The following is a 25,552-nucleotide window of genomic DNA, read 5'->3' on the forward strand; positions in this document are numbered from 1 at the left end:
ATGTTAAGAATTCTCTGAAAAGTTTTGTTGATAAAGGATTTCTTAATTTCAAGTTCACCTTCAGATTAGGAAAAAAAAAAAAGCCTAACATTTCTAAAATGTTCAAAAGAAAAATCTTTCATTTTTCACCATACGTATAATTTTAAAAAACTACTTTCCCTTCAACTAGAGTTCTAAGAGAGCTTTTATTAAGGGATTCTTACCTAGAAAACAAGTTTTACATAAGTCCATGTCATTGCACTGCAGACAGCGGTAGCGATGCCACGGTGCAATTTCATCACAGCCATCACAGGATATGTCCACATTTAACAAGTCACAGTAACGTGCAACAAACATGTGCATCTAGGGGAATAAGCAGACATGGTTTACTTGAGTACTACGTTCTGAGAAAGCGCTTCATAGGCAGAAAGGAGAACACTCCCTCTCCACAAAACAAACAAAAAAGCCAACAGTTCAGATCTCTTCATCATTTCAGACCTGTGAAGGCCTACAAGGAGCCAGGAATCCAACTCATGAAGAACTGATTTAAGCCAGATGCCTTTCTCTCCTTTAATGCTTTTAAAAGCCTCCTACTTTATCCCTTCTGCAAATAAATAAGCAAATCATGAGGTCACCTTTCTCTGCTTCTCTGGGTCAGCTTGAGCGATCTTTTCATACCAGCTCTCAAACATTATGTCCTGGCATTCATCCATCCACTCACAGTTTTGCTTGTAGTCTGCAATTTCATCTTCTTCACTCCACTGACTAAAAGAAATGCAAGCTCAAAATTAGATTTGAATACAACCAGGCTTCCCTCTTACATAATTTGGGGTAGGTTTCATTTGCTTCTTTTAAACCAAAGTGCTACAACTGAAAGAAAACACCCAATGTTGTGAGAATTTCACTTCATTGGGTTAACAAACGACTACATAGACACTTCCTCCTTGTCTCTATGACATGTTCTTAAACACATACTGGAAGCATAATGCAGAAATCAGAAGATTCCACATTTACAAAACTGCTTTTAGCAATGCTGGCAAATCAGGTGAGAAATTTCCATAGCTTTTTGGCCTTTATGTTTGCTCACAAGACAGATTTTAATGGCTTTTGCACTAGAAATGCTGCAAAAAATGTGCAGTGCAAACACTTGAACACTGGCCATGTTTTGCCATACTCAATATTTTTACTACTCCAACAGACAGTTCAGGAATCTTTCTTGGTAAAAAATGATATAAATAATTAAGACCATGTAAAGGTTCCATTCTTTCTGACTCACCAGATCACACTATCATGAATACTAATGTTTTCCTGTGATGTTGTCATAAGGAGCTGCGGTAACTGAATCTCAACAAAGAAGGAAAGATCACTTGGTTCCCAACTCATATCCAAAAGGTGAAGGAGAGTTGTCTGCACACAGGATAAGGCAGGAAGTAATGACCTAAAACCAAAACAAGACAACAAAACGTGACACCTCTACCCTACAGTCTACCACTTTCATGTGATACTGGACAGAGGATTTGGAAGATATTAGCAGGGAAATAGATGCTGTATTCAAAATTTCAAATTCCTCTATGACACTTATTAGAACTGTTGCAATTTATAGCTAAAAGTATTACCAAAACATAGGCTTTAAAGTTTGAGTGTGGCTGAAGATTGTGATATTTCTTGTGGCATCAATCTTACCATGTATTCCACGGTAAGTTTGTTATTTCTAGTATTTTATTCCTAAGGCTTCAGGAACACAGAATGCCATAATAAGCCAAAGTTTTAACAGCAATTAAAACCTATTATGGCAAACCTATTATGCTTTCATGCTCAGTATTCATAAAAATATAATTTAGCATTTTTGGCCACAAGATCAAAATTCATCATTTAGTTTTGTAAGTAAAGCAAAATAAACTGGATTAAGACATTAAACAACAGATGAGAAGGAAAGAGATGAAGAAAAACAGAAAAAAAGATCTCACATTACTCAGGTGAGCAACGCGCTGTACCTGTCATTAATGGCACTAAATCCCTTCACAGAGTTTACCAGGAACAAAACAAGCTGATAGTAGGACTCCCGAATCTCCTTGTGCAGCACAGCACCACAGCCTTCCAAGTTTCCAAAGTAGCTAGAAATTGAAGAGGCAGTTCAGTAGTCTAGAATTCATTGTCACATCTTACATAGTGTGATTTGTCCATCTTGAAGAACCGAGCAACACTTTCAGCACTTGCTGCATGTGCATGTGATGCTAACCTTGTTTAAAATGCAGTCTGGCACTTTCAAAGGAAAGTAACAGAACCCTGTACCAGTAACCAGAAAAATAGGCTAGATTACTATTGCTTTACTGGATGAGAAAGAAAACAATTTGATGAGAATTTAAATTAGAGTAATAACCAGACCCTGCAATCATTTTGTTTGCTGTGATCTGGTTAGAAGTGTAAAGCTGTCTATATGTATATCAGTATCCATGGCATATTCAACCAGATGATTCCTACTGACTTGAGTGGGCCCAACTGAGTCCCACTTGAAAATAATCATTCATTTTTTTAATGAAATGTGCAAGATAGGCACAGCAGTGTAAAAGCTAATCTTCATGTCCCATTTTAGTCATCCATATGGATAATAAGCAGCAACACTTTACTTGTTTCAGCTTAGATGAAGAACGCTCCAACATACCACATGGCTGAGACTTGTCTAAGAACTACTTACTTTGTGAAATCTTTCTGACAGGCCAGAAGTTCTAAAAGAAAAAGCACACAGGGTGGATGAAAACAGTGGGGCTGTCCGAGTGAATCCAGGCACCGGCGGATTGTCCTGAGCACTTCCAAAATGTTCTGCCCTTGGGATTTTCTCAAAGCAAGTACCTTTAAAACACTGGAGAAGAGCAAAACCAGCAATAGCAAAAAAAAAAAAAAAAAAAAAAAAAAGAGGATTTCAAAACTTGCTTCAGGTAAGACAATAAGTAAATAAATAAATAAAGGTGCAAGAAATTAGTATCTATCTTTTCCATTCGATTTCAGCAGCCTTATAGTACAGTAGTGATTTACAACAGAGGTAATAATACTTCTAATATCAGTAGGAGTGAGTTATAAAACTTCAAATGGAATCCAGCACTTCTTGCATCAGTGCAAGTTGAGAGACCACAATGGACCCTGGAAGTCTCTTTCAATTTACACTCTCAGAATGCTGGGTAATGTACTGAAAGATGCAACTTAAGATATATCAATAAATAAGAAATTCTATCTTCTATATTTGTAGATAGGAAGCAAAACCCCCAAGAAACATTTCAGGAAGAAAGGTAAGAGATGGCCACGTAATTGTTCTTCACATTCTAAAAATTCTGCATGACAGAATTGAACCAAAGGAAATCATGCTCTCTACAAACGTGAACATGGCTGGGGACAACTGAGGTTTGATACATAAATCTGAGAACAATTTAGGTACAACCTTCTTTTCTTTCATTTTGTCTTGCAGCTAAATTATGTTTTATTCTATCTGAAGAGTGTGAAGACAAATTTTGGCATTTTATAATTGACAGCATTTACAATCTGCTCACCTTTCATGGGAAAGTGATTGATCCTTAATAAAATCCAAAATGTTTTTCAATATAGGATATTTCTCCTTCAGAGTAGGCACAGCTCTTGGCTCTTCCATTGATCTAAAAGACAGCAGCCTTAGTCTTCCACGGCTGAACTGCGATTTTCGTGTGGGAGTGGAAGGAGGTGATGATACATCATCTTGCTGTGAAGCTGTATTTTCAGAAGGCTTACTATGAAATGCAGATGCCTCTTCTGTTTGGAGAGGGTCAGGAATTTGTTTAATCTTAGTATCAGATTGTGTTGTTTGCTCCCCCTCTACTGAAACAGAACGAGTTACTCCATTGGAAGACGATGAGTGTGCAGCCTGGAAGTCCGATTCTACAACAGAACTTTTCCTTTGGTTTTTATCAGTGACGTGTTGGTGAACGTTACCACCGTCCTGGGATTCCAAATTGTCTGAAGTTGAACCTTTCGTCTTTGCTCTCACAGGCAAAAAATTCAGTAACAAAAGGCTCTTCTGCGTACAAAGCTTTGCTGCAGGATAAAAAAAAAGAGTGTTGAAGTAATGGCAACAGAACACCAAACTTGCTATCTTTTTTAAGGAGGAAGTAATTTATCTTGCTTCTTCCCAGTGAAGAGAGACAGAAAATGCTGTTTTAGTATATAGACCATGATGCTACCAGTTATGTAATTCCAGATCTCCACATGCTAACTACACAAGCATACAGCAGTCAATATGAACACGTTTTATTCTAATAACAATCAGCTGTTACTGTAATGGCAGTTAATGTAACGAGTTTCTACAAAAGCAGATAACTACAGTTCAGAACCAGGTGACCTAAGCGATGAGGCATTCCCAGTATAATTTTCTGTTTTCTAAAAAGAAAAGCAAAGCAAAACACAATCTCAGCTCAAATAGTTTACACTAATTTATCTCCTAAATAATTAAAAAGTAACCCAAGTCTCTAGCTTACCTCTTATTGAAAATGTAATTACTAAGATTTACAAGGTAATGCTTTACTAAACCACCTGGAACGCTCATGCACTCAGAAGGCACCACTTACCAAGAGTTTCTGGGTTCACCTCACTTGCTTCTGTGCTCTGCTTCTCCTCAGTATCACTCCCCCTACCCATCAGGGATTTCTGTTTCATTTCCAACTGTAGACAGGACGTTAAAATAGTTAAAACGTGACTCTCCCTACATATCTATACAGCAAGGCACTAAGAAGCTTGCACTGCATTAAAGGAATTTACTCTCAGGAGCAGATGACGTTATTTATTATTCTCTATTATAGAACAAAGCAGTCTAAAAGAGCAGTACCTAAGCTCAGAGCAGGTAATGCAGCCTTGTACCAAGATGCTCATTTGGTAAGCTGCAACTATTCCCTGCCACATGACAGGGGGTGCATCCTCTGCCCTATAAGACAAAGGCTTCTCCAGCACCCCTACCTCTCAGGAAAATATGTACAATTAGGATGAGATAAGATTTCTAAAAGCACTGTGTCATTTAACTGAGAGCACTGACATTGTCACTGCAGCCTCTACACAGAATGCAAATGGAATGCAAACATCACCTGTCAGGCAACAAGTACAGTGCTGTTACCCATACTGACACACACCTGTACTCACTGCATCTGCAGTGTACATTCATGCTGTAGGGAATCCTACAGGACAGAAAGACCAGAAGTGACCAGAACGGTTAAACTGGCCAGCTCAAGGCTGAAAGGCTGATAAAAGCAACAGAAAAGTGGGCCACAGACTTAAATTAGCTGTTCTCAAAGGCCACACAGCTGTTAACATTTAAAATCTCCTGCAGACTACTGAAATCCAAGTAAAGTTTGGCTCTCTGCAGACGCAGGTGATGATGCAGACACTTCTCACCAGGTTGTGAGCTGCTGACATGGGCTCTTGACATGAGCCTTATGTTTTAGAGGAACACTATGTGCAAAGAACATATTTTGAACTGCAGCCAGTTACTTGCTTGTCAAATATGCAATTATTTCCTTTTTCTGTAAGGGCTGTAGAATGGTGAAAAATAACGTTTAAGACATTTATTTCTATGCCAGACCTCCAAAGATCTTTCGCTGCTATGGAAGAACCTTCCTAACTACCAACACACAAAAATGCTGAAACATAACAAAGATAACTGATTTTGAGTGCAATTCAGTGCTAAACATTCATGATCAAACATCTGGAACTGAGAGAAGGAGAGGAATGTAAGAATGCATTTAAATATTTAAGTTCAAAGCTTAGGAAAGACTATATGTTCTTCCTAAGTGAAAATATTTGACCTAGAATCTAATAGAAAACATGGCTCCACACAGCTCCATAACAGTGCACTGCAATATATTTAGGTAAACAACATTAATAGATATCCTCCTGAGCGATCTTACCATCCATATTCTAATTGAATCAGCCAGGGAATATACTTGTGCAAACTCATCACTCAAAGGCACCTTGCCTCCACTGTTGACTGGAAATGAGAGAAAGAAGAGTCCTTTTTATTTACAGCTCCCTTCTTACATAACTTGACTACTTAACTAAAAAGTCATGCTAGAGCCTTTGTCTATTTGTCAATATTTGGAATGATGCCTGTAAGAGAAATAACAAATAAAATCTGCCAACTTTCCTGCACCTTGAATACATTAGCTGCACCTTGACAGAGCTATTTGCAAAGTTAAATCACAAATTTCTTTCTCATCTCTCCCAAAATTGGTGCCTGCATTCATGGAAAATAAAAACCTCACCCTATAATATATGCAAATATTACTAAGGCAAGCTAATAGGAGAATGATCAAAACTGCGTGGTATTAACTTAATCAAATACATCTGCAGAGCTTAATCTTCTTTCTCTCTTTTTTTTAAATGCATTTCTGGAATAGACTTTCAAGATCAGCTTACAAAAATTAAACATGACAAAATAGTTTCCATCAAAACTATCCTGATAACGACTATGGAGAAAGATGATCCTGCTAAGGCTCTCCTTTCTCTCACTGATCAACTTCTACTTTATTTTTTCCTCTTCTTTACATGTCCATAATTGACATGGCCCACGTCAGCCTGAGTGCAGAAGCTGGTCTGCCCCAGCACGACTGAGACAGATGAACCCCTTAACAGTAGGACAGATGTCTTACCCACTCATTAAAATACTCCTGAGTTACCACAGTTTTCAGTCTTACTCAGACAATTATATCAAATGTCAGACAGACAGAATGACTGAAGGCAGTAACCCCTTCAGTCATTGAGTCAGTCTTTACGTCAATCATTTTTACACAACTTTAAAGCTCACAAAGGAATACATTTAGCCTTAAGGCTGCGACAGGAATTGAAGGTGCTTAGCTTCTCCTACAATGAAAGCCTTCAAAACCAAGAACCACCTTATTATCCAATACTTTAAATATATCAGTGAGCTTGATGGAAATATGGAGTAAATTAAGAAGTTGTTCATTTTAGCTACTAAAATATAAAAATTGTGTAATGTACTTTATTACAAGTTACAAGCAATATATTTTCCTTTATTTTAAATAAGTAAATGGATGTGTTTTGAAGATCAAAGTCAATTTCCAGAGTTTGACATTCTGGGAGGCAATTCACACCTCCCCAACAACCAAGACTTAAAAATCTGTGCAAATTGATGCTAGCTTTTCAGAAATTGCACCAGTGTATACAAAATGATTTAAGAACTGCTAATCACTGGGGGCCACACAGAGGAAATTAATACTCTCTTGATGTGCTTTTATAATAAGGCTTCATAGTACTTTTGAATGGCTATTAATATTTGGACAGAGTTCTGAAGACAAAAGCATGTATTAATAAAGCACACACTCTAGAGATAAGGCTTACCTAGTCTGCCTAAAGGGTGACTTCTTTGTGTAGGAGAAAACATCTTTCTAGAAGTCATCAACACTAAACTCCTCTTTTCAAAGTTTATAACCTAAACTATAAGACAGCCCCTCACAAACATAAGGTCTTCATTATTAAGACAGTCTAATGTTAGAATTACCATATTTCTGAAGCTTCTCATATAAAGCTGGAGTGAGATACACCAAAGCAGCAAACGTTGAGTTCACAGCTCGATCAACAGTAGAACCAGCAACGGTATCTGTTTTTGGGGTCTGTTTTCTGCATGTCTGTACAAATCCCTTGAAAAGTTCAGATTTTTGCCCACTGAAATCCTGGGCAGGATCTGATTTGGCAAAGTCGATCAGAAAGTTACGGCACTCATCCTGGTGAGAGCTCCTAGCCTGAAAGGAACGTCAGAAAACATTTACTTTAATATGGAGTGAAAAATTGTTCTGGACTGTTTCTACAGTAGGCCAATTTGCACTATAAGACTGCAAGTTGGAAAACAATAAAAGGGCACAGAACAACAGTTTCTCTCTTTGAAATTTAAAACATCTGATGCAGATGGTCACAACTGTAGCACAACAGCACAAACAGCACATGCATTCTTGTTTCAGTTTAGATGAAGTTGTATGATAAAGATTTCAAGCCAATAGAACACAAGCAGTGACCTAAGTACCTCTTTTTTATCTTGGTGTCCTCTGCTGCTTTCACTGGCTCCTGGCTCTGCCTCAGGACACATCTGATGCCTGAAGACAGGTTTCCACAATGGAGAATTAAGAACTGATGTTACTTTCAAAGGGGGCAAATCTGCTTCACTACCTAGCTCTGCAAGAAATTCAGAACAGACACTTCAGTTACTAAGCAGCTGTGTTCATTTACATTATTTTCATTAGTTCATAAAAGTTAAACGTTCACAGGATTAAAAAAAAATAAACCAAATGACTGAACAAGTAATTGAACAACATTCTCCAACTTCCATTTCTCTAATATGGTGCAGAAAATAGATGTACTCTTTCTGCAATGACAGCACCAGTATCTCACATTATGAACGAACTTTCGCTTGAACATTTTTGCTTTACTTACAAGCACAGAAATCCACCAATTTCCAAGATACTTTAAGAGGTTTTTTTCTTCTCCTATGAATACATGTAATAATTTGCTTGTTGTAAGCATGCTCGTATTACAAAGGAGTAAACAAGTCATGGTAAGAACAAATCAATTAGTTCCCTAAGTTCACAGGTAAGCACACGCCTGACTTTCCAAGTAAAGGCTCCCTGATTGCAGCAGAACACTTTAACCACATTTCATTTCTTCCAAATGGTAAAATAATTCAGATTTTGGAAGCTAACTAAAAATGGTCTGGTTTTAAAACGAAAGAACAAACAACTACATCTATTTTTACTTATGGCATCCATCTCACATCTTGTTATCTTAGAATCATAGAAGCATTAGGATTGGAAAAGACCACTAAGATTACAAAGCCCAACCCCAACCTACCCTCACCATAGTGCTCAACACATCCCTTGGTGCCACATCTCCACATTTCTTGAACATCTCCAGGGATGGTGACCCCACCACCTCCCTGGATAGCTGTGCCACTACATGAATACTCTGAAAAGAAATTCTTCCCAGTATCCAACCTGAACCTCTCCTGGTGGTTTGAGGCCATCACCTCTCATCCTACCAGAGTTACAGGAAGCAACCCCACATCACCACAACCTCCTTTCAGGCAGCTGTAGAGAGCAGTAAGGCCTCCCCTGAGCCTTCTCCAGACTGAATAATCCCCATTCCCTCAGCCACTCCCCATCAGACTTGTGATCCAGACCCCTCTCAGCTCCACTGCCCTTCTCTGGGCACACTCCAATATCTTTCTTGTAGCAAAGGGCCCAAAACAGTACTCGAGGCACATGCCCACCAGCACCCAAACCAGTCAGTGGCCCAAACCCTAGGCATGCTCTATTTCAGGAGTTAGCCAACCTCAGTTTGTGAATTCAAATTTAAATCAACCCCAGATGTTCACATCTAAGATTTTAAATCACTGAAGTTTCTGTTCCATGCTGTTTTTTTTTTCCCACCCCCAGTTTTCTGGCTCCATCTTACCTCCACCAACGCGTTGAATCGCAGCGCTAGGAAACAATTGCAGAATGAAAGGTACCACGTGGCACCACGAGCTCAGAGCGATGGTGTGCACTCACCTCGCAGAGATTTCAGGGCCATGCTTCGGGAAGCCAAGCGCCCCATCAGCCGGCACACTAGAAGCTGTAAATCCAAGCCCCAAGAAACGGCGACATCGGGGAGGCCGTAAGCAGTGATGGTGAACTTGTAGCCCCACTCATTATTACTGCTGTCAGAGTGAAAGAGAAACTGCAGCCGTGGGCCAGCCTTAAAGGTCACTTTCTACAGAGCAACAAAACAGTCATTTTGCCAAATGTACATATGACAGGAAGACGTATCAGGGTAATGAATTTCCTTCAGCAACTGCGGTTTTTCAATATTGTTTTCTGCATAATGGATTTAATTTCCCCACCACATGAATGAGAAACCCACAGTATAAGCCAGCAATGTTTCTTAATCAATATCTTAATATGACATTTTATAGATGATCAAGCTTTTGAAGTTGATGCCATAAAACAACAATACAGAAGCATCCCACTTGAGCAGGTGTCATCAGAGAAAGGGAGTAGCCACAGGAAGCATCAAGCTCATCTCATGATGCTAAAAATTGCAAGGGCAGAGTGCCAAAGGACAAATTTTACCCACATAGTTTATTGCAATTAAATCTGATTATTACTTTCAATTATGACGAATTGCTCCTTTGATTACAGTAAGAAACCAGGATTCTTTACTTATTCGCCCCTTTACTTGCATCATTACAGAATTTCTTCCCCCATCCTTGATTGGGACTAATCACCCAAGCAGACATGATTTTAGACAGCAGCTTTTCCATTGGAATCACAAGATTTCCAAAGATCTGATCTATCATTTGGTTCAGAATTTTAAAGGTGCTCACCTTGGGCCACTTCTCAGTGCCAACCTTTGTATCGTAACGAGTTTTTGCACCCCTGGCGTCAGTAAACTCCAGGTAATCATACCTGTGAAAATTACAATTGGTTACTTCCAAATTTACTTTGTAAATTGTTGGGGAAAACATTTCTTTTTGGATTTTCACTAGTCCACCACCTCCGAGTCCAAGTACCCCACCACATGTTACAGAAGTACAGTTCCAGTTCCATTGCTTATGTGACTGCTAGGGAATTTATTTCACGCTTTAGTGCAACAGTTTCAGCAAACACAGACTTGCCCTCCTGTAGAACTTCCCCAACCTTTCAGAATCGGTAATGGCTACCAATTTTAACACCTGGCATATGTCTTAAGACAACAGCAACCTGGTATGTTACAAACAAACAAACAAAAATATAAAGAAAAAACACAGCAGTTTTGCCTAAAGATGGTGAAATAAATGCCACAATTAGAAACTATAAGTTGTAGTGGGCAATGCAACACTGCAAGATCAATCAAAGCAAGCAAGATTCAGAGTCATACAAACATCTTGCCTGCTCAATTGTGAGGAGAGGTGCCTTTCAGCACAAGACTAAGACATTCAGAATAACACCCTGTATGGTAAGCAGGACAAAGAAGAAATTGAAATGGCATTCTTGGAGCGAGAGAAGTATTCCTTGCACAGTGGAGCATGACTTCATCCTCTGCAAATGGATGTTGGAATCTTCATGTAGCTATTAGAATTCAGCACTGCACAAGATTAAATTACCTCCTTTCAGTTTCACATTTTTCATCAAATTCCACCTCAAAGTAAGTTGCCCCATGGCACAGGAAGACTGAGATCTCATGGCAATTATTTTCATAGTTATGAGGAGATTCCACAGTCCACGTTCGCAAGACGATGGGCTGTTCTTGCTGCCAGCTTTCAATTTCCATCTGTGTAATGAAAATGTAAAGCATTACAAAAAGAAAATCACACTAGATTGTGTCTATTCATTCAAGTTACAAGACGTACACACAGCTTCCATATCAGAAGAGGTATTTCCAGTTCTTCATATATCATTGGACATTTCATTACCTGTAAATGTTTTCCATGCCCTTTCAAAATTCTCAACGACAGACCTGAGTTGCCTATGCCTTTCTTGCAATTTTCCTTTTGTTTTGCTGTACTTACTTGTTTGGTTTATTTTGTATTTTGTACAGCACTGCATAATTGTGGTACAATTAAACAGCATCTATGCACACATACTTGAAAATAAGCATTAAAAAAGGTCACTTTTAGAACATCAGAAGAACTGACAAGAGTTGCAATCAAGCAAAATGTTCAAATGCATTAACAAAATTTGGAAGAAGTAAATGCTCACATGTTGGAACTGTATCTTTAGTTACCTTATGAGGCTCACTACAAAGCTTTTTCAGTGGTTCTACCAAAGTGCTGAATTCCTGTAGCAGAGTACAATATGGAATGTCTAAAGTGCAAAAATCCAACAGGAAGATGACCTAAAGGAAAACAGAGCTGTCATTAAAACACACGTAACAGTAACCACACTACCCAGATATAGCACAAAACTCCAATATTCACTTACCAGCTGACGAGTTGCCATAGCAAATACAGAATTACTTATTTTTTCTACTATTGTTTTGCCACTATACTGGGATAAAAGTGACTGCAAAATCATTCTGATATTTGTCAGGAACTGGCCCACATCTAGAGAGCAGAAATAAAAAAGAAGCACAAATAACATAAACAAGAAGCGATCTCACATAACCTTCCAGCCATCACATTTCCATTGGCCCAGTTAATTATTCCACAGTGTAATGCATTAGAATAAAGACACTTTTGAGATATGCTGTAGTAGAACATCTCTAAGTAATTCCTTTCTTCGAGCTATCACAAACATCTAGGAAAATACAGACTACAACAACGGAGTTTATAAAAATAGGGACATATCAAAAGGGACATACAAAAAAGCCAAAGTGTTCAAATGAATGTCTGCAAAAGCTTTTTTTTTTTTTCTTTTTTTTTTTTCTTTTTTTTTTCTTTTTTTCCTTTCTTTCAACAGTTTAGTCTCCAAACACACTGAAGTGTTTTCTGAAGATTCTCCCCACATAATTTTATCAGTACATTCTGATAAAATTCTTCTTTATATCACAGGCATATCACCATATCATACTGCCTAAAACTCCTTCCATGAGAGATTTCAGGCAACTGCTGAAATTTGGTGAAACCATTCTATGCTATTTGTTAAATCACATTGAAAAGTCCTGTGTTATGCCACCTTTAACTCTGTATTCAACCCCATCACTTACAGTTTTTCAGTATTTCTATGGCAAGATCCTTGGCTGAGCTATCGCTCCCCTTAAGCTGCAGGTAGCACCATGAGAGGAGGCTGCCCTGAACAGACCAGAACAGGGAAGACAGGACTGTGCCACTCTCCTGCTGCGCAACATCCAGCATCATCATTTCACACTGAAAAGTAACAGAACAAAAGGGTATCTCTTCTGCTGCAGAATGACACACTGTGTACTAAGTTAACCATGACTGAGATTATCAGCCCACTCTTCCCAAATAAACGACTAAAGCAACTGACAAATAGCATCTATTATCACAAAGCCATGTAACTCCATGAAGCAAGTAATGTATTTTGTTTTGATAAGTCACAATTTTAAGCAGAAGCAGCTACACATGAATCACTCTATGTTCTCAGCAGACTTTTTCTGCATATGTAAATTTACACCTCCATTTACACCTCCCCTGAATGCATGACCAATTCTAACCTCACAACATGAGGTGACTATTTCTGTTTCCTAGCACTCATAGGATGACATGTATTCTCTTAAATGATATTAAAAGCCCACCCTTTCCTAATTCATTACTTACCTTCCTATTATGAAATACTAATGCTGAAAGGAAAACATTTCGGTTGGAAGACCTAACCCTGCACATCTCAGTAGACATTAACAGCTTTATCCAGAAGCATGAGAAAACTAGCTGCTTTAAGAACACACCTTCTGCATGCAGCTTGAGTATGAACGCAGACAGAAATCCCAGCAAAGAAGTAGGAGCAGTGCAAAAACACTTACCTCTCTTGCTGCCACCAGTAGAAGGGTATCCATGACTGACAGCACTTCACTTATGTCAAAATTTGCAGAAACTCCCTTCTCTGGTAATAATAAGAGTCCACCTGGGTCTTGATCACTACGAAACAAAGACCTTCTTACTAGCAACAAAAAAAAGCCACATAGTTCCAAAATACAAATTTAGTTATCCATGTGAGGAAGATTAACCTGTAGAGACCCTACTGCACCACGACTTTAAAATAAAAAGAAGGTTCTCCTGGAAAAGGTTCTCACAAATCCAAATTGATCAAACCATCACTACAAAGACCCCAAACAGATCCTTAAAAATAAATAAGTAGGTGATAGGCTAGCAAAAACCCACCAACAGCATGCTGTGATTTCAGCATCAACAGTTATCTTGGATATTTTACATTTTGTTTTGTATTGTTAATAAATCCCTTAACTGCAGTACTCTCCTTTCTAAAGCAAAGTCAGCTAATTGTTTCAAATAATTATTTTCAGTGGAATTACATTTATAACAAGGATCAAATATGATTTTATTAACAGGTATCAGACAATTCTTTTCAGTTTCAAGACCTCTTACCTGAAGTGGGTGCACAAGGATCTGAAGGCAAGATGTACAGATTGCTTATGCTCTTGCTCTGTGATGTTTTTCTAGAAGAAAAAGATTTATTTGCATGATGTGTACCATACCCCTCCTCTATGAGGAAGCATTATCATTTCTGTACTTCACTATTCATTTTTGGCAGCACAAAAGCAGTATAGTTACAAGGGGGAGGGTGGTAAAAAGAGGCAAAGGAACAGTTGTTTTTAGTTTAATGGGACAAAGCATATATGTAATATTTGGCAACAAGAACTCAGATTGCTGCTTTCTGCATAAAGGAAACAGGCAGTAAACAATTTATTTCTCATTTAATAGCTTACCATCATGGCAAAGAGCTGGTTTCTCCTGGTTTGTCTGTCTGGGAAAAAGATTGCTGCTCCGCTGAGTAAGGTGTTCTTAACCTCCTGCTTCAGCATTTTCACTGGCATGAAGTCAGTGTCCTCCATATCCACCACTGCTCATACAAAAAGGAAAGAAAATGGTAAGCTTAAGTTAGTATTTCATTAAACACATTTAATCCAATTGTGTCTTCAATGCTCTGCTTCAAGCCTTTGCAATCTCATATTACACTCATAAAAAATGGGGGAAAACATTTTGACTTCCATCAAGAACAGTTTCTCAAAGGAGATATTTACTTGTTGAATAAATTAATTCTAGGAGCATTAAGGCTTGACAACCATCAAGCTAATAAAGCATTCAAGATGTGACAGATTCTGTGTCAACTTGTTTCTCTACTTTGCTTTTCAGGAGACTGTCAGCTAATTAGCAAAAACTTTACTTATGTAAAGAGGGTTCAAGCCTGTTTCCAATGAAATCTAATGTCTGGTTGCCATTCTTTTCACTGACTCCAGACTCTTTCAAGTTTATGTAAATGTTACAGGCTCCTTCTAAGAACATTTATATATGCTTATACACATTTATTTATATATGAAATATCTGAATTAAATGAACTTCAGTATCATCACAGCTAAAGTATCATGCTTCCTCCTGGTTCAAGGAGGTGGCAGGTTCAGTAGAAGTTTTCTATTGCAGCTTCTTCCAGGCCTTATGTTATCAAAAAAATCTATAAAGGCACTTCAGAGGATCAAGGAAAATTTCATTTTGGTAGACTAATTAGTGCACACTTACCTGAAGGGGAAAAAAAAAAAAAGGAATGAAAAAAAGGAGCTGCTTAGTCTTTAGAAATACACGTATTTTCCCAAATTCTAACTATTTCAACACACTTGTAAGCCAGAAGAGCCAGAAGAGTTAACATAGTCAGTGTAAATTACCTTCACACAGGTGTCTATAAAGATCTTCTGCAGCTTTTGTGTGACCAGGTGTTTTGCTCTGAAGAGTTTCTTGAGGTTTAGAAGTTTTATTGTCTCCAGTGAGCACAGAGAAAGAGCTCTGGAGCAGCTGCAATAGCAGTGTCTGAGCAAAGATGCACTCTTCCCTTGGGCTGTAATAAAACAAAAAACAAACAGAAGCAAAAACAAGAAAAGGAGAAGCTCTTTTTATAGAAAATAAATCATGCTATCATCTCAGATAGATGCATGACAGCATAGCCAAAAAAAGTACAGCTATCAGCTAAATTTATCAACATCTCAATCTTCTCTGTAACTTTATAGATAAAAACACATATGGCAGAAGAAAGATGACGTTATTTATGGAAATGATTTACTTGAGGGGAATAAAGTAATAGATTAAGTGTATTTAATTACACACATACACAGTGCTCTGTCACACAACACAGATGCAACTTACTTTTGGTGAAGTTTATTGTAAAAATTCCAGAACAGCTGTAAATCTAGATCTGTGAAATCTAAATATGACTTGCATTTCAATCCACTCTCCTTCTGTTGAACCTTAAAAAGACAAAGAAAATGCAGCATTTTAACTCCATACAGAACACATTTACAAGAAGCAGATTTCCAACTACTGGTGTTACCACAGTCTAGTTTGCTCTACTTTTGCATCTCTCATGAGTTCCATTCTAAGTTTTCTCTCACATTCAGAGCTTTTCTGATAATTTTGGCTAAAACCTTCCCCTTCACAGAGCTACGAATAGGGAATCTTTCCTCTTCCCTTGTCTTGTATACCATCCCTGTCTTGCCATATTCAACGAGAATCTGTGTCTCTTTCTAATTTGACTGAAATTAAGTAACAGACAAAATGCCCAAAGTTCTGAATCTGAGCTGAAAAGGCACTGAATCAAGCACTGCATGAACAGAGCATTATTTTGACTTGTGTCCTTGACAGAGGACACATCATGGTGACTAAATCAGTGCATACCAGCCGCGCCTATGAACTTTGTATGTCTCACCTCAGAGACTGACAGAATTACTTCCACAGAAGAGGACATGTTATAATTTATGCAACTTACCTAGCTACCTCTGCATGCTTTTCCACATCTGCTTCACAAACAGTTACACTCTAATAAACACTGCAGCATCCTTCTCCTCCATCTATTTTAGCTAGCATTGCTATTTCCAAATTGGTTCTCAAAGATCTTTTTTAATTCTCTTCAGGGTCAAAGCAAGCACATTACCAGTCAACTTCAGCGAACACAATGTAATGTCTTTTTCTTGAGAACATTTTTTTCTTCCAAAGCATGGTTCTAATAATTATTATGCTCCCATCTATTCATTATTGCTGTTAGCATAGCCTTATTACTTTCAGCAAGGAAAATACATGCTTAACACAGCAAAAAAGCAAAAATACCAGGTCCTGTGCAAGCTGCTGGATGAAAAGAAGTGTCTTCAGGAGAAGAGTCGTGCCACAAACTGTCTCATCATCTGTCTTCCTGCACTGCAAGCAGTGCATACTCCTGCTGGGCTCCTCTCGCATAGGCCGGAGATACCCAAGAACATTCAGGCCCTGCACTCCCAGCCGTTCTGCTGTGTCTTGTCTTGTGCATAGGAACTTAATCATTAAGTACTAGAAGGATGTAAAACACAGCACAAAGTTTGGTTTCAAAAGTTAAGATAAAACTTGGCTTTTACAAGGCATCCTATATGAGAAGACTGTGGGTCAGGAGAAAGGCAAGCCTTGCTCCCTGCCAGCCATCCTCCAAATTAAAAATAATGAGCTTGGGATTCAGGCTAAGCTTGGAATCTCAAGAAGTCACAGTGATGGTTCTGTGACGTCTGCATTCATCTACAAAGTTGCTTAATTCATTATTTGATGTTAAGGTGCAAAATATTTTAACTGAGTATCTAGTCAACCAAATGTATATCTGTGTCCATAAATGAACATACAGTAATTATACATTTTAACAAATGCAAGTAGAATTAAATATAAAATAGGTTACTAAAGATACTAAAATAAAGCCATAATCACATTATTGTTCAAAAAACTCACTCATCATAAAACTACTTATCTGTGCATTATCACAATTTTGCATTAACTTAAATCCTGAAGCACCATTTAGCTATATAGGAGTGCATACCAAGAAAAATAATAACTCAGAGAATAAAAGTCAAACCATCCTTTCAGCAAGAAGCCATTTGGCTTTTACTCCCACTCAGAAGAGCTCATCTTGCACAAACAATCATTATGTTTAATTCATACACATAACAACAGAGCTCAGAGAGTAACTTCTGCTCACTGTGGGCAATCCATTTTATACGATGGACTCTCATGGTTTCTTACTTGGGCAACTCTGCATTGCTGCATTCTGACATCCACCTCATCCCACTCTTCTTCCACTTCAAACCACCCAATGGGATCATCATCTCCCAACTCATTGAAGGAACAACTACTCCTATAAACAGAAGAACAGAACAAATTTTGTGAAGATGAAAGAAACTGCAAAGTTGTAGATATACCACTAAAATACTGTTAGCATGTTACGGCTGCAAAGGGGAAACAAACAGAAACTTTCTCACCTAAAGAAACCTAAACAGGTTTTTAAATCAAGTGGTTGAAATCAACAGCTACGTATGTGTTTCCTCAAGCACATCAAATTGAGGCTCATTAAGACCACAGAACAACATATCATTATTAAGTCATTTGGAGCAATTCTCAATAGCTCAAGTGCCATTGCAACAAGATCTGATATAACACTTCTTTTCAATTGACCAGAAAAAGTGCCCCGTACCTGTTTTTCAAGAACTGCTTGAACTCCTTCAGCTTCCATTTGTCATAGCTTTCAAATCTTCTGAAGTGTTCCTCTGCATGGAACTTTTCTGAAGCACTGTTGTAAGCAAACACCAGCCCACACTGTGCCCCAATGGCACCTCTTCGGACCTAAGGAGCACATCCAGAGCAACGTAGAAAGAAAACCTTGTGATAAAGTAAGGCATTGTTTTCACAGGAAGATAATAAGCATTACAGAAAGCAACTAAATACTGACAAATCTGAGCTCCAGAATCACACTTCTCAACCTAAAGAAAAAAACATGTTTTAGGAAAGCCTTGTGGAAGTTCTTGTAACCCAGGGCTCACGTATGTGCATGGTTAATGTTTGCTACAGTTACCATTCTAAAAATGGTATCTACCATATTATGTCTCATTCTTGTATACATAAAAAAAGATTGTATTCCACTGACAAAATTTAGTCTCTTGTCCAACTCCAGTTAGAAGCTGCTTGCCAGAAGTCCATTCCTAGTTAATTCTCTTGGACATTGAAATATGCATCTGTGTTCCAGCAATTAAATTATTCATTTGCCTTAAATAAAATCAGCTGCAGAAATCTTGCTGAAGTTTTCTTCTGGTCATGAGATTTAATCACAAGACCCTGCTTTTAAATCAGATAAAACCACCCCTAGTGCTCAAACTGCACTGATGTCTCTGAAAAGATCTTGAAAAACCCCAGTTACTGTGAACTCACAAGCTGTATCTTGAAACTTCCAATTCAGAGTTGAAGAATTATTTTAAATATTGGGAACACGATCTAACAGATTCATACTCTGCACCTAAAACTCACTGGCTTGAGTACAGTACAAGACACAGACAAAAGCAATATGAAATGCATATCTTGACTACATGCTTGTGGCACCCTGACATAACTTCAGACCTGTTTCCTTCAGCTCCCCATGACTCATGCAAACATAAAACTCCAAAATACAATGAATTTCAAATTTCAGTTAATACAAAAAAAACCCACAAAAAAACAACAACAACAACACAACACAATTCAAGCCTCTCGTCAGGGAAAAAGAGAAAGACTTGTACCTTTATTCTAATTTGTGTCACTTGAAATGAAGATTCAGTTCCAGTAGAAAGAATGATACTTGCTCTGGTCTTCCCTGTTTCAGTAAGAAAACCTAAAGGAGCAACGAGAACAGAATGAGGCTGGAAGGATTGCTAGGGGAAAATGTTGGAAAGAGAATCCTGAGATGGGGTACTAGAAGAGGGGGAACACACAATATGGTAGCAAAATGCTGTAGCTCATTTTGAAATGTTTCCAAATAAAAAGAGTAGAAGACTGTATCCCCCCCAGAGTATACACAGGTCTCTCCAGCACTGTCACTCCTGGGAATGCACTACCTACAGCAATTTCAAGAGTGTTTTCCCATTAATGGTTATTAGTAGCTCCCCAGTATTGTTTTGGCTCGTGGTTCAGCACACTGACAAACTCACTGTTCCTCAAACCGATCAACAAAACATCAGAAGAGAGTCCACAATATAACTAAAGAAAATAAACTCAAACCACATCCATGAGTATACAAAGGGGTAAAGAGTATTTAGAATTCTCCTGATTTGCTGTCATAGCAGCTTTCATTTACAAATAACACCACACAAGACAGTACGCAGAAAGGTTGTGTGGCATTTCAGTTCAAAAGGAGATTGTAAAACACAAATCTTTCTCTCCAGCGTGTCCAGTACATAAGAACATCCTATAAAATATACTTCGAAGGAGAATTAATAGGTATGAGCAGTCAGTAAGCATCAGTGATTTGTTCCAAAGCTCTCCATCAATATTTGAGAAACCAGCAGTGAATGATTTATGACTTCAAGCCACAAAATGGGCCCTGGTGTCAATTTGTTGCGACTGCTTATTGCTTCTTCCACACAGTATCAATAATTCTCCCCAAAATGACATCCTTTTTGTTACTGTTGTTTTAGAACAAAGTGGATCCTGAGATACTCACCTTGCAGTAAAACAGATTTACATATCAAGGGTTTTTTTTGTTTGTTCTTGAACACATCTTCTGTATCACAAAACTACTGAATAGTGCCAAATACACATCACACCACTTGTTAACAGCCTGTATGTCTGGTTAAAGTTCTGGATTTTAAGTGCAGGCTCTTACCATCCCCAGTCCACGGCTCTACAAGGAGGTTTTCAGGCCCTGATTTATCTTCTTTCCCCTTTACATCACACGCTTGCAAAGTTAGTCGTAATGGCTTTCCTAAACAAGAAGAACATCAGGTTTAACAGCATGAGAAGACATAAAGATGTTTTAAGCTCTTCACACAAAAATAAACAAAAAAGTTACAGTGCTCTGAGCTTCTTACCATTATCTCACATAAAAAAAAAGAAAAAAGGGGGGGCGGGGGGAAAAGAAACTAGAGTGTAAGGGGTTATGTTAGATGAACATAGCTAAGGCCTTCAGATACATACAGGAGAATGAGAATCATCACAGCTCTTTTTCCCTCAGTTGTCTGCAATGCACTATGCAGGAAACACCACTCGTCTTGCAAAAAGCAGTAATTACTCCAGGAAATACAAAGTGGTTTTCCAACCTTTTGAAAGCAAATACTGACAGGATAGTTATAACTAATCTACTTTTTGGCACAAGCCAAAAAGCTCTGACAAAACATATTAAAGGCTAACAAAAAGAAAACTTCTTTATGAGATAATAATGATAATCTCAGGAGCTGGCACCTGAAAGAAGACATTCATCAAGCAAGTGCAGTCAGTACTGCAAGATTTCTCTGCCTTATGCCAGAGCATGCATGGCTCCATACTTATGACAAATATTCAGACTAACTTATAAAAGCAAAAATAAAAGAACTTTAAATCTGTGTTAATTTTATCATGTCTAAAACATCTTACCCTGTATATATGCATGTGTTTGCAAGAGAGGTAACACGCTGAGTCTAAACACACAAAAATAAGTGTGCTAGTGGAAGAATAAAAGGAAAATGACATCTGCTGATTTAATACTATACAAACACTAACATCACCTCGGCAAAGGGGCCACACAGTTCATGTTCCCTCTCCAAGATGATGCCAACTGGTTCAGCTCTTAGATTACAGCAAGTTTGCATAATCATGAATTCTTAGGGTAGTTCACCTTTACGGGCTCCATCTTTTTAGTAAGAGTCATTAACTTGGACAGCTTACATAATTTCAAATGCCAGCAAGATAACAAGTAAAACAACTGAGAAAGCTGTACATTATCATAAGTACATAGAGTAAAGAAATCCAACAATCATTCATTTACCATATTTATACAGCAGGTTCTGTCTAACTGTTGCCATAGAAGCGATAAGAGATGAAGCCTTGTATGGAGTGTCCAGATGATCAGAGATTGCACAAAGGGAGCTTATCACTTTAGCAACACTCCCCCTGGCTAAGGCAAAGGCCAAGAGCGTAAGTTCAACGTCTGGAGTAGTACAACAACTGGGGAGAGGAAAAAAAAGCAGAGAAAAAAACCTCAGGACAAGTGCAGCAAGTACAGTTTTAAGATGTGATAACTGCTTCTGATGTGGTAATTGGAGAACTCTTCAAAGCACAGAAATATAAAATCCAGCAGTTCCGTGGCTTGTTACAGTTGCTACAGCATTTGGTACTGTAGAGAGATGACGAGAACACCCTGCTCTGTGCAAACCCAGTTGTCAGCAAGGAACCCAAGACCTGAATTTGGCCTTTTGGAAACTCCAGTATCTCCCAGATGAGCAGCAAACGCTTCCCAAAAGGCCTGCACTGATGGACACTGCTTTCATGGAGGTGTACTTTGCAGCAATCTCCATAAATGAATGGTTTCCTCCAACCATAAAATCCACATTCCCTTCATATCAGGGCTCAGGCTAATCAGGCCTTGAGCACAAGCACACCAGTTAGACTGCTTTCTGACAGCAGCTATCCCTTCAGCTCTACTTCCTTTTCCCTGTTATCAGCAGTCCTGCCTACCATTGCCCTCAGTGCTTTGTCACCATTCAGGACCATGCAATCTGGAGCAGCCTTTGACTTTTGCAATCACTGGGAGTTGAAATTTCTTCTTGATCAAAGTCCCTCCAGCCCCATTTGAAGCTGCTGCAGATCATCCTAACATTCAATTAAGCTGCGTTTAAAACCAAAGACAGGAGGATAGATGCTTTGTTTTTAAATAAATAATGCTCACACAGAAAACCCAGGGTGTCAGTTTCTCATGCCTTTGAAGTTTCCAAGGTAGCAAAAAGAAACAGAAGGGAAAAAAGAAAGAAGACATTTGCTATACAAATTTTTCTAATCCATTTTCCATTTTTGTCAGAATACATTAAACATGATCTCACCTTGTTATTCTTATAAGGAAGCTATCTACTTCTTGCAAAACATTTGGAGATAAGAAGTTTGAAAAATCTGTAGAACTTGGAGTCAGAGACAGAGGTGGCATGTGTTGCAGGGCTTTCCTAGTAAAAAGGATGGAACATAACTTCAGAAAACCAGATAATCAAAGAAAACAGACATTTAGTTCTTTATGCTTTTTAGAAGTAGCTCTCTACAAACAGCTTCTGAATGCAGGAAGAACCTATTTACACAGAGAATCCATTCAAAGTTAAACCAGAATTGCACTGTAGCTGGGAAAAGTTCAGTTACTGTTGAGTAACCTTGAAATTTCAGTCTCAATCTCAGATTTAGTGAGCAATGAAGCAAGGTGTTTTGAATTAAGTCTATGACAGAATTAGGAACAGCCTGCTGTCTAAATATAATCTTTGTTTAAATGGTTCCAGAGTTGAGCAAGAGCCCGTTAACAAGGGGAAAACTGATTTAAAACTTCCAAAATGATTTGAACTTTTTTTACTTTTGTTTGATTTCCTAAGCTAAAAGTAATAACCCCTGACAAGAGGAATTCTAATTGCTCGCATCAAGTCCACCTAAGTTTGGTTTCAGACTTTACAACTCCTAACACAGCTATGTGTTATTTTTGAATGCTTTTCTTTTTAAATAACTGTTTTCAGGCCTTATCAGAAATGTCAATCTCGAGCAATACCAAAACTGCAGCAAAACTGCAGGCCTTCTGCTTCAGTAAAGCTAAACTGCATAGAAATGATGAACTACAGTCAAGTAGCCATGAGCACTCCTCAAACAGACAAGAGCATATACAAAGTTTAAAAGTTTGCAATTAAAAGATAGCATTAATGGACTTCAGCCTACAGTACTCATTAGCTAATGACAGCAGTGCTCTTAAATGGGGTGGGTAGCACACTAACTGAGCTCTATAAAAGTTGACATGGGTGTGTAGAGATGTTATTACAATTCCAATCCTTCAAGTCATCGGGCAGAAGAGTTTGGCAGTCAAACAAGGAAACGTTACACAGAAAGCAGCCAGTGACCACAAGCATCTGCAGCCATACTGCATATGCAGGACTGTACTCCCCTGCAACGAACAGCAAGGTGTTACATAAGCAAAACTTGGTGAAAAAGAAGCTAAATTAAGCTCTGTGCACAAGTGGAAGCTCTCCCATATTTATAATCAATGAAGTTAAGAGAGAGCTGAAAACATTACAAGCCAAAGGATAAACGAAGCCCATAATTTTTGGTGTCCATGTGGCTTAACAATTGAACTGGCTGCAGCAGGTACAAGAATGATACTTGTTCTGGTATGTGAAAGAGGATAAAGGTGAAATATAAAAATTGAAACAACGTGGTGGATAAAAGGATGTTTAAATATCTTAATGAAGGGAGTGGAAACCAGTTGCACAAGGCTGATCTGTTCACAGAAGCTGGAAGTAGCCACAGAAGACACAACCAGGAAGTTTGGTACTTACTGAGTATTTTGTAATATAGTGTGAACAAATGCTGGGTTGGTTTCCATGGAAGCTGTTACCAGAGAGGTCAGCAGAGACCAATACCAGATAGCTGAAGCATCGCAGACTGAGACGCCCACCTTCTTAACTCTTTGGTAACCAACAGCCCTGAGCCCATGGATTCTGGTGTCACATCCATCACTAAGGCAACGCTTGATGTTTATCTGTACATCTGTCAAAGGAAAAAAAAACAAACATTTTTTCCATTTCATCTCCTGGATGAGAGGTAGAAGAATCCCAGTATTTAAAACAATTGCTGCAAAAACTCAGAGACAAATAGCAGCAAACATAGCAGATTACTCCCACATCTGGACAACTAGCATGTGTATGTTTCTTTGTAACTAGGAACCCTATCATTTCATAAATTCAGCTTTTGAAATGGCTTATGTGAGTCACTACTTCCTCCAGAAGTTAGGAAAAAGAGCAGTAAAGGACCTTCAAACTTAGAAAGAGATTAAACATGATTTCAGCAGTACCAATCGTATTTTTTACTTACATACATAGGAAATGCCTTGGGTGAGGAGATGGGAAAAGTAAGCAAAATGAATAAAGCATAAATGCAAACTTTTAAAGCTCTATATAAAAGTGGATATAACGATAAAAGTTTTATCATTTTGTAAGGATAACATTCTCTTAGTTACTTCTGAGGAACGATATCCTTGTCACCTGCTTCTGTGGCAGTGAAAGCTTGTCATACTGAAAAGCATCTGAGGTGAAGGTGCAAAGTTTCTGAGGCTTCACAAACCATCTTAAGAAAGAGCAGCTCTTCCTCCGATTGGTTACAATGCAGCCACCACAGATCCACCAGACTTAAAAATAACACTGCTTAGAAATCTTCAGCATAAAACCTGCTCTGCAAAAATCATCTGACTGACTCTTCAGATACAAAAAAATAGCCTGCCAGATAGAGTTTTCTTTGCTAAGATATCATTATCTAACATATGCTTTCCCTCTGCAAGCAAAGATATTTTAACACTGCCTGATGTCGTCACACATAAAGGCTGAAGCTGCATTTTCATCATTCTAGCTCTTCAACCCTTAACCCCAGTTACAGACACCACGAGAAGGACTTAAAGACTCTCATACAGACTAGAAATTAAACTACAATTAGAACAACTTATCAGCCTCAAGAGTTAGGTCAGCAGCTTCTGCTCTAATAACTGACATTGCAACACATCACTCCGTGACCTACCCAAACTTTCACCTTCAAAAATAGCAACAGAGCAATATACCAAGGGTATCTTTATTGACTCACACATCTGACTAATGTTAGCGTTTTCCAACAGTGTTACGTAGCCAGTGATATTGCTTGGAATGTGAACATCTCGGACCTCCTGGAGACTGCTGGCATTCCTTCCCACTGCCACTGTCACTTGCTGTGGCATGTAGCTCTGGTCATTGGCTGCCACGGCAATAGACAGATGTCTCAGAACAACATCTGGTTTCATCTTTAATCTGCAAAGCAAAGAAAAAAATATTCATCGAAATAGAAGATCAAACAAGAGCTTCACTTTTAGCTAAGCCTCAGCCAGTTTCCAGTTTTATAGGAAATGTGGGGAAGGAATTTTTACAAGGG

General features: G+C 38.4%; 1 protein-coding gene across 2 annotated transcripts in view; it reads right to left on the bottom strand.

Moving 5' to 3' along the window:
- ZZEF1 (zinc finger ZZ-type and EF-hand domain containing 1) overlaps nt 1–25,552 on the bottom strand; it is a 53,339-nt gene that overhangs the window by 21,223 nt on the left and 6,564 nt on the right. For both annotated transcript variants that reach the window (XM_042829956.1, XM_042829955.1), the window contains exons 5-34: nt 25,232–25,431; nt 23,938–24,148; nt 22,462–22,578; nt 21,411–21,589; nt 20,274–20,372; nt 19,192–19,283; nt 18,117–18,265; nt 17,669–17,780; nt 16,739–16,954; nt 15,782–15,882; nt 15,307–15,476; nt 14,356–14,489; nt 14,015–14,085; nt 13,435–13,549; nt 12,661–12,820; nt 11,937–12,058; nt 11,740–11,850; nt 11,120–11,286; nt 10,361–10,442; nt 9,546–9,747; nt 8,027–8,175; nt 7,508–7,748; nt 5,898–5,977; nt 4,569–4,662; nt 3,522–4,038; nt 2,675–2,839; nt 1,974–2,093; nt 1,256–1,417; nt 615–744; nt 204–342 (exon numbers count right to left, since the gene is read on the bottom strand). In XM_042829956.1, the coding sequence (XP_042685890.1) occupies nt 204–342; nt 615–744; nt 1,256–1,417; nt 1,974–2,093; nt 2,675–2,839; nt 3,522–4,038; nt 4,569–4,662; nt 5,898–5,977; nt 7,508–7,748; nt 8,027–8,175; nt 9,546–9,747; nt 10,361–10,442; nt 11,120–11,286; nt 11,740–11,850; nt 11,937–12,058; nt 12,661–12,820; nt 13,435–13,549; nt 14,015–14,085; nt 14,356–14,489; nt 15,307–15,476; nt 15,782–15,882; nt 16,739–16,954; nt 17,669–17,780; nt 18,117–18,265; nt 19,192–19,283; nt 20,274–20,372; nt 21,411–21,589; nt 22,462–22,578; nt 23,938–24,148; nt 25,232–25,431 (4,607 nt within the window). The remainder of the gene's footprint in view (nt 1–203; nt 343–614; nt 745–1,255; nt 1,418–1,973; nt 2,094–2,674; nt 2,840–3,521; nt 4,039–4,568; nt 4,663–5,897; nt 5,978–7,507; nt 7,749–8,026; nt 8,176–9,545; nt 9,748–10,360; nt 10,443–11,119; nt 11,287–11,739; nt 11,851–11,936; nt 12,059–12,660; nt 12,821–13,434; nt 13,550–14,014; nt 14,086–14,355; nt 14,490–15,306; nt 15,477–15,781; nt 15,883–16,738; nt 16,955–17,668; nt 17,781–18,116; nt 18,266–19,191; nt 19,284–20,273; nt 20,373–21,410; nt 21,590–22,461; nt 22,579–23,937; nt 24,149–25,231; nt 25,432–25,552) is intronic.

This window comes from Centrocercus urophasianus, unplaced genomic scaffold (genome assembly GCF_019232065.1).
Source record: "Centrocercus urophasianus isolate 14NV4802_14NV808 unplaced genomic scaffold, USGS_Curo_1.0 seq_33, whole genome shotgun sequence".
Classification (NCBI taxonomy): domain Eukaryota; kingdom Metazoa; phylum Chordata; class Aves; order Galliformes; family Phasianidae; genus Centrocercus; species Centrocercus urophasianus.